Consider the following 14253-nt stretch of genomic DNA (forward strand, 5'->3'; position numbering starts at 1 on the left):
ACATCCCTACTTTTCCTGATCCTCTTCCCTTCTCTCTGCAGGTCTGGCCCCAAAGAGGACAACTGTAACTGAGGTGAGCTTTGTAAAGCTGGGCTTGACAGTCCTGTGTGGAGAAATGAGAACACAGAGCTCTAAAAAACACTTCTGCCTGCCTTTTTTGTTTTGGTTTGTTTGTTTGTTGGTTTGTTTGTTAGCAAAACTAGATTTCGTAATACATATGAGATGACTGGAAATTTGATATCTGTTATTTGGGAGAAATAAAATTAGTGGCAGGTCTCCAGGGTCCCTGTGTTGGCATCACCACAGGCACAGAGGGGAGGATGGAGGGGTTGTGCCCATCATGTGGCCAGTTTTAGCTGTGTGATCCACGATGCCTGTACATCAGTGGCTCAGGGGCACCCAGGCCCTGGAGGTGGTAACAGGAGAATCTGTGTTGGGGCATCTCAGGGGCTCTGTGTTGGGTCTCACCCACTCCTGGGAGCAAGTCAGGGAGGCTGTGATTTGTTAAGCACTAAAACAGGGGAACATCTCCAGGGACTGATCTCCTCTCAGAGATATTCCAGGTCACAGGTTCTGAGTCACTGTTACCTTCTGGAGCAAAACTCCCCACAGTTGGCAGCAGGGAATCTGGTAGGAGGCTCTGTGCCTGAAAGCTGTTCCCTGAAGCCCACACTCTCAGTTTAGAGCATCATGTTCAAATGATTTTCATTTGATCAAATTTTCTGACATCCCCCTTCCCATTCCTCACCTGGGATGATGAGCATTTGTACACAAGAATAGCAAAATCTTCCCATAAAAAATGCCAGGAATGCGACACTTGATTCTTTTCTGTCTCCCCAGAAATAGGTGTTGTAGGAAGCTCAGCTTCTGTGGAAGTTGGTTGCTTGGTTCAGTGCACCAACACCCCCACTTTTCCTTGCCCTGGAAACAGCCACAGGCAGAGCAAGAGGCTGGAAGAGGCTTTTGCCACTGCAGTTCTAGGATGGCTGTCCCTTCCCACTGCCTGTGTCTGTTCATCACGTCGTGAGGATGATGATGAGCCATTGGTGAGGCAGGATGGCACAGCTGAAGCTTGTGTGGAGCAGGATCCAGCTCGCTGGGTAGAGGCTGGAAGGAGAGGATAAGCTGATCCCAGCTGCTGGGAGAAGGAGTGCTCAGGAGCAATATGCTGATAAGACAGGGTAGGAAATGGGATTTTTGAAGGAGAACTCAGACTGCCCCTTAGTACAAGAAGGACAAACAGTTTGACCAGAAATAGCTGCAGGCTCTTGATTAAAAGCTAAAGCACAAAGAACTTCTTAGTCTGAGCAAAATTATCCGTTGTCTGCTGGAGCCACCAGTTCAGAGCTGGGCCTGTGCAGCACTCGAAATGGACAGGGACAGAACAGGGTCACTTGGGAAGTGACCTTGGATCTCTCTGTGTGCTGCTCAAAGGAAGATCCAAAGCTGTCCTGCAATGTAGCAAACCCCAAAATGGTGCTGGTGGCTCACCAGCAGTTCTAGCTGCCTGCTGGGCTCTGGGGTCCACTGGGATCGACTGGCAGAGAGCCTGGGAGTGGGTGAGACATTGCTTGGTGATGGAGTAGAGGGTCCCTACACCCAGGGCTGCAAGAGGAGCTGCACAGAACTTCCCAAAACATGGTTACATTGGCTTGTTAAAGGGAGCAGATTGCAGCAAAGAAAGGCCTGGCAGACTCAAGCAGGAGAGGAGAAGGGGACAGGAGCAGGTTTGTTGTCACCCTGAAGTGCTGGCAGCCTATAGCATTTCTGTGAACTCTTCGCAAAACCTGTGGAAGAGCCGTTCCTGGGGTTCATCCCATGTGGACTCGGCCTTGGAATTACAAACTGATGAGATCTTGCTGACTGGATTATCTCTGTGGGAGCAGGGCTGGGCTGGGCTGTCCCTGTCAGCTGCCTCTGATCTCTCCAGTGAAGCGTGAGGTGTTGGTGTGACACCTGAGGGCGTGGGGTTCTTAAGAACAAACCTCTCGGGCTGTTTGATTTAATACATCACTTGTAAATCAATGGGAAACCACAGTCAAGCACCAGGGGATGTTGGCAGCTGGATCTTTTCCAAGCTCTTCACTGAGGGCTCTGCCCAGGGAGCAGTGGGGGTTGCTATTCAAACTCTTGAGGGGTGGAAGGATAATTCAAACAGCCTTGTGTGAAGTTTGCAGGTGCCAGTTGCACCTGTTGGCACTCTGCAGGTTTTTTTCCAGCAGTGGAGTGATCCCTGTGTGCAGTACAGCTGTTGGGAGCATGGCTGTGCCTGTGCTGCTCTGGGTGTGCTTGGTGGCCAGCTCAGCCCCTGCCCTGATCCTCACCCACGTGCTCTCCTTGCAGGGACCGTCAGTGCCAGGACAGCCTGGCCAAGGAAAGAAGATTGGCCACCGAAGCGTGGATGCTTCTGGGGAAACCACCTACAAAAAGGTTTGGGTTTGGGGAGTGGGGGGGCAGCCAAGTGTGGGTGACAGGCTGAGAGAAGTTGGGGCCCAATAGTTACCAATCTGATTGAGCTTTTACACAGCACCCCTGGACAGCAGAATCATGCAAACAGCAAACCTGGAGCCCTAATCCATCTCTTCAGCAGCTGGATGAACTTGATTAGCAGTGTGTAGTGCCCAAGACAACCCCACAGAAGTCACAGACATGACTGTGTTGTAAATACAGGGGATGTTATTGCCATAATCTCCTGTGAAATGCTTACTGACTGTTCTTTTCCTTTTGCCAGACCACGTCATCCACTCTGAAGGGGGCCATCCAGCTGGGAATTGGATATACTGTGGGCAATCTGAGCTCCAAGCCAGAGAGAGATGTCCTGATGCAGGACTTCTATGTGGTGGAGAGCATTTTTTTCCCAAGGTAAAGGAGAAGGGAAAAAGAAAAAACAGATGAGTTATTTCTTTTTCTCACTGATTTTTCAAGAGAGCTTCCATCTGTCTTTAGATCAGAGTTGGATGCTCTGAATGTTTTAAATCTGCACTGTGACATACAAACAGAACAGTGGGAAGTGTTGGATTCTGCAGTGCACTGGCTTGTAGGGAAGCACAGGGAAGCAGTACTGGGTGCTCGAGTTTGTTACCCTTCCTACGTGCTCGTCTTTCTACCTGCCCGTCTAGAATTTCTTTCATGAAATTATACAATGTTTGAGATGGAAGAAACTCCTTCTGGGAGCTCTTTAACTGTGAATAAACAAAGCTCATAAAAGCTATATTCTCTATGTAAATATATTCTCCTTGGCAAGTGGCTGTTCCTTCACTCTCTGGAAATAGATTTTGGCAGATAACATAAAACCTGTTTTCCTGTTGCCCTGCCACAGACGCGAGGTGGTTGTTGTTCCGGAGATGTCTTTTTGCAAGGCTCAGTTCACCTTAAATACACCAGGTAGTGTTGGTGTGACTGTAGTTGTCTGGTGAGTGGTAACAGAGGCCCTGTGTGTGTTCTGTGCAGCGAAGGCAGTAACCTCACCCCGGCTCACCACTACGCCGACTTCAGGTTCAAGACCTACGCCCCAGTGGCTTTCCGGTACTTCCGAGAGCTCTTTGGGATTCGTCCAGATGATTATTTGGTATGGATGTATTTTTTGATTTCTCTGTCCTTCCTCATTTATCTACCTTTACCATGAGAGTGGTGAGGCCCTGGCAAAGGTTGCCCAAACAAGCTGTGGCTGCCCCATCCCTTGAAGTGTCCAAGGACAAGTTGGATGGGCTTGGAGCAACCTGGGATAGTAGAAGGTGTCCCTGTCTGTGGCAGGGGGTGGGACTGGGTGGGCTTTAAGATCCCTCCCAACCCAACCCACTGCCTGATTCTCAGTCTGGGTTTGCTGAGTGGCAGCTGCTGGGCTGCTCTGGAGGGAAGCAGTGACCTGCACACAGTGTGAGCTGTGTAAACCCTGCAATGGGCTTCGCTCTCTGGTCCTTGTGGTAACAATAACTCACTGTGTTTACAAGCCAAAGGAGTTGTGTTCTGCTGGGTGCGACCCTGTAATGTCCCCTGGGGCTCTGAGGACAAAGATGGGAATTTTTCCTTGTGTACTCACTTGAGAGCTATGTGAATGTAGTTATTTTAATCATCTTACAAAGATGGAATAAAACACAGCTTGTTCTTGTGCTCTGAAAGCTCCTCAGAGCTGGAAAGGCTGGTTTTCAAATACCTTGGAGTACAGGCTTGGAGTGCACTGGGGTTGAATTTGGGCCCTTGCCTATATGTGACGTCCTGTTCTGTGTGAACTGGGGAAGGAAACACATCCATGAGTGCACACCCTCCCCTTTTGGAACAGCCCTTTTTGTCTGACTTCACCTGTAGACAGGGGTGGTTGTAGCTGAACACCTGCCAGTGAAACAAACCTGTGCCAGTGCCTGGTGTGAGGGTAGTGGTGATTCCCACCTGTGCCAGCCAAGTTCAGAACTTGGGAGGGCAAGGAGCCTGCCTTACCTCAGTTGCAAAGGTCACAGCTCTGATTTGTTGTTTCTGCTTCCCCTGATTGTTTCTTGCCTGCCACAGCAGCAAATGCCTTTAATTATGCATGAGATGATTAACTTGATCAAGTCTTGGATCGTTAGTCTGTGCAGGGCTGAAAGCTGTTTTCAGTACATAATGATGAACATTTAATTTATTGCTCTGATCAGCTCCTTTCTCCCCCCACCTCCCTCTCCCCACCTCACCTCTGTGATCCTGCCCTGAGCCCCCCTGACCCCCTCAGGTACCTGGGTGGGCACTGAGCTGCAAAGTCCATCTGCTTGTGCTTTCTCCTTTTTTTTTTTCCCCTGCTCCTGGGCATGTCCTCATTTGAGGACCTGCTGTTTGCATCCTGATGGCTAGAAATGTCCTCCCAGCTCAGCTCCCTTGCACAGAGCTGATCCCCCTTGGCTGCACACCTCGGCTAAGACTTTTCACATGCTTCCAGCACATGAGGGGGTGAAGTGTGACTGTAAAAATCCTCTGGAACAGGGGAGCACACGGCCAGGGGAGGCTGCTGAGAACAGCCAGTGCATGGTGTTCCCTCCAGCACAGAGAGATGTGGTTCCCTGAGCAGATTGTCTGGTCTCCTAAAATCCCGTGTCCGTCTGCGCGTGCGATGATGTGCTGGAAGAGCCTGAATGTGATACGTGCACACAGGCACAATGGGAGCAGATAAGATGTCATTAGGAAGGCTGGATGTCCCTGAAACCACATGATTAGCTGGATTCTGAGCAGTTGGGATGCTCTGAACTGTAATCTTGGTCTCTAATTGTAAATTGTCCATCAGCTTGGCTGCTCAGACCTAACCTATAATGAAAATAGTTCTCACTTGAGCTGTGCTACCCCTTGATCTCCCGGGGAGACAACATGCAGGGGAAGGCCCTCGAGGGTGTAGAACTCAATCTGCAATAAGGAGGGGATAAAACTTCACCTTTTTTTTGTTTTCCTCCCCAGTATTCGTTGTGTAACGAGCCTCTGATCGAGCTGTCCAACCCCGGGGCCAGCGGCTCCCTCTTCTACGTCACCAGCGACGATGAATTCATCATAAAAACTGTGATGCACAAGGAAGCTGAATTCCTACAGAAGCTCCTTCCTGGCTACTACATGGTGGGTATCACCCAGCACCTCGGACCTGGCTTGGGTTTGTCCTGGCAGCTTTTTTGTCCAGAGCGTCTCACGGGGCATGTCCTCCCCCTGGCTGTCTTGTGGCCTGTCCCCATACCAGGGACAGAGTTAACAGCATGTCACAAAGCCAGTCCCAGAAGCACAAATTCTGCTGATTATTTGTAAACTAGATGGGTAAATGTGAGGCAGATAATTGTGGCATAGCTTGGAGGCATGTTCTGGCCTCAAAATGGCTTCCCAGATGTGTGTTTCTGGGTGTCCTTTTCCCAGCACTGGTTTGTTCCTCTTCACTTGGCACTGTGTGTCTGTCCCAGCCTGGATTTCAGGATGGCTGTTGAATCATAGAACTGGTAAGGTTGGAAAAGATCTTTAAGATCATCAAGTCCAACCATCAGCCCAGCACCACCACCATGTTCACCACTAAACCATGTCCCCAAGTGCCACGTTCACACATTCTTTGAACCCTTCCATGAAGAAATTTCCCCCAACATCCAACCTAAACCTTCCCTGACACAACTTGAAGCTGTTTCCTCTTGTCCTGTCCCTCGTTCCCTGGGAGCAGAGCCCAACCCCCACCTGGCTTCACCCTCCTATCAGGGAGTTAGAGAAAGTGAGAAAGTCCCCCCTGAGCCTCTTTTCTCCAGGCAATAAATAACCACCTTGATTTTGTGGGGAAACCACTGCTGGCCCTGGATCTCCCCCATTCCTTCTGTTTGGCAGTTACTCTGAAGGCAGCTGCTGGTTGTCCTGGCTCCCACTGGCTGCAGTTCCAAGCTGAAGGGTCCCATAGTACAGCCAGCATTGCACACCAGTCCTGCAGAGAGCTGCTGCCTAAATCTCAGGGCTGGCAAAGCAAGATACTGAGACCCAGAGACTTGCATTGGGTGAGAGTAAATTGGACCCAAACCCTCTGTTTTGGTGTAGAAATCAAATCAGGTAGGAGCTGTCTACCTGCACAACTGTGCTGGAGGCTCCAGCTTTATGAATGAGGGCTCTGAAATTCAGTTAGAACCACCTAAGGATTTGTTTGTTGTGGAGATGTCGAGGAGAAGGTGATGGGAAGCAATGCTGCTGCTCCATCTGTGTGCCTGGTACTGTGGGTTTATGTGATCCTACACTGGCTTTGTGAAAATCCTTTTCTCACTCGGTATTTACCGAGGAAAATTTACCCAAGGGAGAGAGGTTATGGGGTGTCTGTGTCTAAATGACAGCCAGGCCAGGAAGAAATTCCTCCCTGTGAGGGTGGGGAGGCCCTGGCACAGGTTGCCCAGAGCAGCTGTGGCTGCCCCTGGATCCCTGGAAGTGTCCAAGGATGGGTCGGATGGGGCTTGGAGAAACCTGGGCTAGTGGAAGGTGTCCCTGCCCATGGCAGGGGGTGGGACTGGATGGGCTTTAAGGTCCCTCCCAACCCAAACCAATCTGGGATTCTATGGATCAGGCACTTGCTTTTGCAGGTGACACTCACATTCCTGGGGCTTTAACTGGCAGTAGAGTTGCACTGTTAATTCTGCAGTCACCCTGGCAGACAGTCAGTGAATTAAACTGAACTTACCTGTCTGATGCAGAGTTCTGAGCTACCTGTTGTAGAATTACACTGTCTGTGGGTTCTGTGGTCTACCCCTGATTGCTGTGCTGTTCCTGGGGAACCATCCACATCAAAGGAATCAGGGAAAGGAAGCAGAGTGGTTTCATCCTGAGTTACTTTAAAGCTGTTTGCATTTGGTTTAACTTCTTCTGTTGCTTTTGGCCCTCTCAGAGAGGGCTCACTGATGTGCCCAGGTAGGTGAGATGACAAGAGAATGAAATGTTAATGCAGTCACGCTTTTGCCATCTGTCAGAACCTGTCAGGTCTGTCCTTCCTGCTGTAGTGAGCAGAGATGTTCTGTTTCCTTCCCAAACGTGCCCAAAGCTGAACAAGCAAATCCCGCCTGTCATGTCATTCCTAATCATACTGCTGCCTAAAAAAGGATGCTAGCAAAGCAGGATATCCGTGCTCTCTGGCTGACTGCTTTATAAAGCAACTCTGTAACAGGAGGAGAACATTTATGTTGTTTTGTTTAAAAAAATAATCCTGTCCCTGGTTTATTCTGGGCCAGAGAACGGCTCTTGATTCTGACACTTGTGAAGAGTTCAAGAGAGCTGTTATTTTTAAACCTGAAGCTCCCACTTATTGTGTTTATTTCTCTCCCAGTTTGGTTTCCCTTTTTTAGCTGGTGTTCTTGGGGAAAGCAGGGAATTTCCGGACTTGGTGATTTGCCCAGAGAGTGCTGAGCATCTCAGGCCCTGTATTTTCAGGTCCTAAAGCCACTTGAAATGCAGGAGTTTGTCCAATGTGTACACTGAGCCCCTGTAAAGCTCAGAAAATCTCTAGGCAAAGAGCCCCAAGTCCAGCTGTTCCAAGACCCGTTGACGTGCTTTGTGGTGAACAGAGCAGGAATTTTCTGCCCAAATGACTTTCCTCTGTGCTTTTTTCCACCCCTGCTGCAGAATCTGAACCAGAACCCCCGGACTCTGCTCCCCAAGTTTTATGGACTGTACTGTGTTCAGTCCGGGGGCAAAAACATCCGCGTGGTCGTGATGAACAACATCCTGCCTCGAGTGGTGAAAATGCACCTGAAATTCGACCTCAAAGGCTCAACCTACAAACGCCGGGCATCCAAGAAGGAAAAAGAAAAGTCCAGCCCTACGTACAAGGATCTGGACTTCATCCAAGACATGCCCGAGGGCCTGATGTTGGATGCAGACACCTTCAGTGCTTTGGTGAAGACATTGCAGCGAGACTGTCTGGTAAGGAAGGGGCAGCTTGGGGAGCAGGGTAAGGGAGCCCTGTGGCTCTCAAGCATGAGGAAGAGCAGTGATTGAGAACCTTGCTAATCTGCTAACCCCAGAGCAGGATCAATCCCTTCTCCTGCCCTTCTCCCTGAAAACCAAGCCATGGAGTTGGATCTCATGGCAGCCTCTGTGGGCCAAGGCTCTGTTCCCTTGCCTGGTGCATCACACTTAGGCAGCCTGCTCCACTTGTAGCTGCTCTGCTGGAACTAAATACTTTTTCCCAATCAGTGCGCAGCAGATACAAATGTTGTTTGCAAGTCTTCAGCCCTTTGGGGTAATTGTGGGATGGCCAAACTCTGTGCAGTCAAGCCCAGAGGTGACTGTTGGCTCAGAAACTTTCAGGCTCTGGCAAAGGAATTGTTGGTGGGAATGTGGACGGGCTGTTCCATGCTTTGGGATCTGTGCTGTATTTGAACTGCTGGTTTGATATAGTTTATTCTTTGTTCTTAAACTCAACACTAACCCGTAGGTATTGGAAAGTTTTAAAATCATGGACTACAGCCTCCTGCTTGGGGTTCATAACATAGACCAGCAGGAGCGGGAGCAGCTGGCCGAGGGAGCCCACAGCACGTCGGATGAGAAGCGGCCCGTGGGGCAGAAGGCCCTGTACTCCACAGCCATGGAGTCCATCCAGATAGGGGCTGCCCGGGGGGAGGCCATAGACACCGACGAGACGTAGGTGAAACCTCAGCTCACTTGTGCTGCTGGGAGGGGAGGAGGGGGAGGCTGGAGTGGGAAATCCCTAATGAGGCCCACAGGAACTGTGTTCCAAGGAGCAGCTCTCCTGGGATTGTGGTAGTGCTGCCAGTGGGAAAGGGGGAAGCTGGGCTGGGAAATAGTTCTGTAAGGTTCTGGCAGTTTCTCTGCCTAGGCCAGGCTGTAGGTTCTCAGCTTGTGTAACAGCCTCTAAACATCCACCTGTGATTTGGGAGGAGGCACAAGCTCAGTTCTAGCTCAGTGCCTAAATACTGGAGCAGAAGTAGGGATCAGCCTGGTCCCAGTAGCTTGGAGTTTGTTCTCCATCACTGCCACCTTTGGAATCCCAGGCAGTTCCCTGAGGCCATCCCAGTGGGGTCAGCAGACAGCAATGTAGCCAAGTGCTGGAGTCACTGCTGGAGCTGGGGGGATTGCCCCAAACCTGTCCTGTGCTGTGCCCCATCTGGGGCTCTGTGCCTGTATCCCTGACTCTGTGCCTGTATCCCAGGCTCTATGGACCAGGCTTGCTAAGGAATGGTGGAGTTTGCTGTTTGTTGCCGTCTGAAACCAGCTGCTCTGGGTTTGAAGGAAGATCTGTCCTGGTGGAGCCAAGATAATACTGTGGCATTTCCAGTCTTTCATGCAGCATCATTACTTGCAGTGGCCTGCCTGGTGCCCGTGTGCTTTGGCTGTGTGCTGATGCTTGTGGTTGCTGCACCTTTGGCAGGATGATATTTGTGTGGATGGGACTGGAAATACCCTCATCCTTAAGGGTTTGCTGCCCTACTGGCAGACAGCTCTCACTGACCTGATAAATAACCTGATCCCCAGAATAAAGTAGCACAGAAAAAACTCTGTGGTGCTTTGTGGCCGAGGCAGGGCTGTGCCACACGACACTGGTGACAGTGGTGTTTGGCCACACAGGCAGTGACCCGAGGACATGCGGGGTCAGGCCAGGTCAGCTCCCGTGGCTGTGCACAAAGTGACCCCATGGGGTTTGGGTTGTGTCTGACACCACACCAGAGCCCCTTGTGGGGGTGCTGTGGCCCTTCCCCAGGGCTGGGGTGTTACAGGAGCTCTGGTTGAGGCTGTACCCACTGAGGTTCTGCTTTGCCTGCAGGATGGGAGGGATCCCAGCAGTGAATGGCAAAGGAGAGCGTCTCCTGCTGCACGTAGGAATCATAGATATCCTGCAGTCATACAGGTGGGTAACCTGGCAGTCATCTGTCCTTTCAGGGTGGTAACATCTCTTTTAATACCAAATGACAGCAGGGAGGTTTTCCTCTCCTGGAGACAGTGAGGAGGAGTAGAAAGGCTGCCCCAAGCTGTCCTTAGAACAGCTGGGGACACTCAGCCATTTGTCCAGGATGACGAGTTGCTCTTAAAGAAGTTTCCCATCTCAGTATGGGAAGCATATCTCCAGAGGTGGAAGGCTGTTGTCTGCACCTCTTCCAGCCCAGCTCCTCCTTCCCTGTGGTGTTCCCTGACAGTCCTGGCCTGACTGTGGAGGTGCTGGAGGAAAGCTCAGTCCCTGTGACAGAGGAATTGTTGGCAGCTCAGGGATCTCCCCTGTTGGGGTATGAAAGGTGACAGTACAGAGTACATGCCTGAATCTGTCTCTTTTTTTTTTTTCTCTCCACTTCTCCCCTGGAATTAGGTTCATCAAGAAACTAGAACACACCTGGAAGGCCCTTGTCCATGATGGGGTGAGTGCCTGTGCAGAGACAGGAGCTGGCCAGGCCTCAGCAGGATTACCTGGTGCCATTACCTGGCTATTTATAGTGCCTGACCTGGCACAGCTACAGCTGATGAAAGGAGCAGTTCTTGCCTCTCATGCCTGCACAGCGGGGTGGGGCCACTTATTCCCAGTCAGGTTTCCTTGCTCACTCCACCTCCTCACATGTTGAGCTGTTGTGCTCCCAGCTTTCCTCCCCTGCTCCCATCTGTCACTCTCCTCCTCGCTGTGACACCAGGAGTGCACAGGTGTGTGTGTTCCTGGGGGTGTGGAGGAGCCCTGTGCTGTTCCTTTGGTGACAGGCTGTTTCCACTTCAACAAGCTCTCTGCCAGTAAATCCCTTCCCGTGTTTCCCTGCTGCCTCTCTGCTGCAGCAGCCAGGTGTGTGTTTCTGAAAGAACAGTCTTGGATTTGGAAGCTGTTTTTCAGCATTGCATCTCCTGGCTTCCCTAAATAATGTGGCAAAGGAAACATGGAGATGCCAAGTCATGGGAGCACAGTCGAACATGAGAAGCAGAGAGAGCTTCTGTTTTACTCTTTTAAACAAAAATATTTCAAATGTACAGAGACCCTTGGCTGAATTTGGGTGTCTGTGTTGCACACAAAGGTATCCAGGTGTGCTTGGAATGGTAGCCAGCAAAGCCAGAAGAAATATCATGTGTACAATCAGGCCAATATTTTAAAAAAATCCAGGAAGTTTACAAAGGAATAAAATCACCAAAATCCATTATAAAATCACAGCAAGAATATAATCAAATGCAATCAGAGGCAACGCTTCAGGGTTATTTATAGCATTAATCAGAGCATTTCAGTTAAGCCTTTCCATTTTAGGGGTCTATCAGTGCTAAATGTTGAAATAAAAAGACCACATTGGTTGTTGCAGAAATTCTGCCTTGAGGCGTCATTTTAAAATTAAACAATTGTTTCTTGCTATTGTAGGACACAGTGTCAGTACACAGACCCAGCTTTTATGCAGAGAGATTCTTCAAATTCATGACCAACACAGTGTTCCGAAAGAATTCCTGTAAGTACCGAGTCCGGGAGCTGCTGTGAGGCTTTACCTTGGCCTTGCTGCTGCAGCCCTTGTGGGGAGTCTGGGCTGGAGCCTGAGCAGGGTTTTCCACTGTGAGAGAGCTGAGAGAGCTGGGAGTGTTCAGCCCAGAGAAGAGAAGGCTCTGGGGAGACCTGAGAGCCCCTTCCAGTGCCTAAAGGAGGCTTAGAAAAAGGGGAAAGTTTTTATACAGGCAAGGGGCAGTGGTTTCCCACTGCCAGAGGACAGGGTTAGATGGGGTATTGGGAAGAAATTGGGAGGGTGGTGAGGCCCTGGCACAGGTTGCCCAGAGCAGCTGTGGCTGCCCCATCCCTGGAAGTGTCCAAGGCCAGGTTGGATGGGGCTTGGAGCAAGGTGGGTCTAGTGGAAGGCCCGTGGTAGGGGGTGGGACTGGATGGGCTTTAAGGTCTTTTCCAACTCAAACCATTCCATGATTCCATGATAGAGAGCAAAGCTGGGAACTGCAGAGCCCTCAGGCTGTCACAGCTTGCCTTGGTCTGCTTGGGCTCCCCCCCAGGAGCTGTCCCTGCACCTGACCCTATGTGTGTGTGTGTGTGTGTGTGTGTGTGTGTGTGTGTGTGTGAGGGCAGACCCTCATCCTGTGAAGGGAAAGGTGCCTTTGGAGTGACAGCAGCTGTTTGGTGGTGGTTCCATCTTCTCCCTCCCTCCTCTCCCCCAGCTCTGAAGTCCTCCCCCTCGAAGAAAGGGCGCAGTGCCTTGCTGGCTGTGAGGGCGGCCGGTCCCACCGCGGCGTTCTCGGCTAGCCAGCTCACCTCCGAGAATGACGACACTCAGTACGACCTGAGGGCGGCCAGGAGCTACCCCACGCTGGACGATGAAGGTGATGCTCCCGCTCGGGCTCCTGGCTCTGTGCTCACCCTCTCTTTCCCAGCAGTTCCTTAGGATCCTCCCCTGTTCTCCGCAAGTCCCCCACTGTGCTCCGACCGCAGGGCTTTCCTCATGGATAGCTCTTCATTGCATGTCTTGCTGTGCTTTGCAGGTGCTCAGCCTGACCAGGACAGGGGAGAAGGTACGAGTGCAGGTACTTGATGCGACACCTCTGCATCAAAGGAGACCAAATCCCTTCCTTGTAGCACTGTGTGGGTGTGCAGTAAAAACGGTCGCTTGCATCACTGCTGCAGGGCACCTGCTGCCAAGGGCACCACCAGCCATAGTCCAAAAGCCATCAGAAAGTTGTATTTTCCACCCTTTAAAAAAAAAAAAAAAGTGGGAGGGACATGACTGGGAACTGCAGGACTCCAATGACAGTGTTTGGGCAGTTATAAGAGGCAACATCATGCCATTGTAAAACAGAGGAATGGCCTGGTTCTGTACTGTCTTTCTGTCACTTCCATCTTGACTGGATTTACAGCCGAGTGCTGGAGGATGGGTGTTGGATTGCTCCCTGTGGAAGGCACGGAGCACTCAGTTCATCTCTTAATTCACTTGGATATTCATCCTTGGTGATCCAAGCCTTTAATCCAGCTTTGGTCACCAGTGAGGTGTCTTCATTGGCATTGTTTCCTGCCTGTCGTGCTGGAAGTGGTGCTCTCTCCAGAGGATGCCTTGGGAGAGGCTGTTGAGTTCATGGACCAGTTAAACTTCCTGCCTGTCTGTGGTTTGAGTTCCCAGTCCCAGTGTGGGTGTGCAGGTTGACGGTGGAACAGCCTCACACAGGGCTGGTGTAGGTGAGGTGTTGGTGTCTGACCTACTCATCTCTTCTTCCTGCCTCTCTCCTGCCCTCACCCTGGGCCAGCAGGCAGGCCAGACCTGCTGCCCTGCACTCCTCCTTCCTTCGAAGAAGCTACCACAGCCTCCATAGCCACGACACTGTCGTCCACATCCCTCTCTGTTCCCGAGCGATCCCCTTCGGAGACCTCTGAGCAGCCCAGGTACAGGTGAGGACACTCATCCCCTGCTCCCCCTGGAGTCGAGTGGCTGCTGTTCCTCTCCATGCTCTGCATCCCGGCAGGCTGCCCTCTGCTCTGGAATGCTAATGACCGATTTTAATTAAATCTCTCCTGGGAGCAAGCAGACACAGCTTTGATGGGATTAATTATTGCTGGGAGAAGTGTCAGCTGTTAAGTAGAACATCTCCCTCATGGGGTGGGAAGGTAGATTTGGGGACAGTGCAGGATTTCTGGCTTAAATTGCTCCTCAAACTCTTCTCTTCTGCTTTCTTTCTGCAGGAGGCGCACACACTCCTCAGGGCAGGATGGCAGGTGAGAAAAGGGTCTCATCTCTTTTTGTCTCATCTTCTGTCTGCTGCAGAGAGACCCCACATTTATCACTGTGCAAAGATCTCCTGGAGGGCTGAGTGGGAATTTTGGCATGGTCCTCTGCAGGATACTGA

General features: G+C 51.0%; 1 protein-coding gene across 8 annotated transcripts in view; it reads left to right on the forward strand.

Moving 5' to 3' along the window:
- The window catches only part of PIP5K1C (phosphatidylinositol-4-phosphate 5-kinase type 1 gamma), a 48657-nt gene that overhangs the window by 24860 nt on the left and 9544 nt on the right, over positions 1-14253 (forward strand). For 5 of the 8 annotated variants that reach the window (XM_027668341.1, XM_027668343.1, XM_027668337.1 and 2 more), the window contains exons 2-15: positions 42-73; positions 2344-2430; positions 2732-2862; positions 3451-3568; positions 5416-5568; positions 8074-8373; positions 8888-9093; positions 10235-10318; positions 10772-10820; positions 11789-11873; positions 12580-12741; positions 12901-12942; positions 13657-13798; positions 14090-14122. In XM_027668341.1, coding sequence (XP_027524142.1) covers positions 42-73; positions 2344-2430; positions 2732-2862; positions 3451-3568; positions 5416-5568; positions 8074-8373; positions 8888-9093; positions 10235-10318; positions 10772-10820; positions 11789-11873; positions 12580-12741; positions 12901-12942; positions 13657-13798; positions 14090-14122 — 1624 coding nt within the window. The remainder of the gene's footprint in view (positions 1-41; positions 74-2343; positions 2431-2731; positions 2863-3450; positions 3569-5415; positions 5569-8073; positions 8374-8887; positions 9094-10234; positions 10319-10771; positions 10821-11788; positions 11874-12579; positions 12742-12900; positions 12943-13656; positions 13799-14089; positions 14123-14253) is intronic. The other 3 variants (XM_027668342.1, XM_027668339.1, XM_027668338.1) reach the window with 2 other exon arrangements.

Source organism: Corapipo altera, unplaced genomic scaffold (assembly GCF_003945725.1).
Source record: "Corapipo altera isolate COAL_440 unplaced genomic scaffold, ASM394572v1 231, whole genome shotgun sequence".
NCBI lineage: Eukaryota > Metazoa > Chordata > Aves > Passeriformes > Pipridae > Corapipo > Corapipo altera.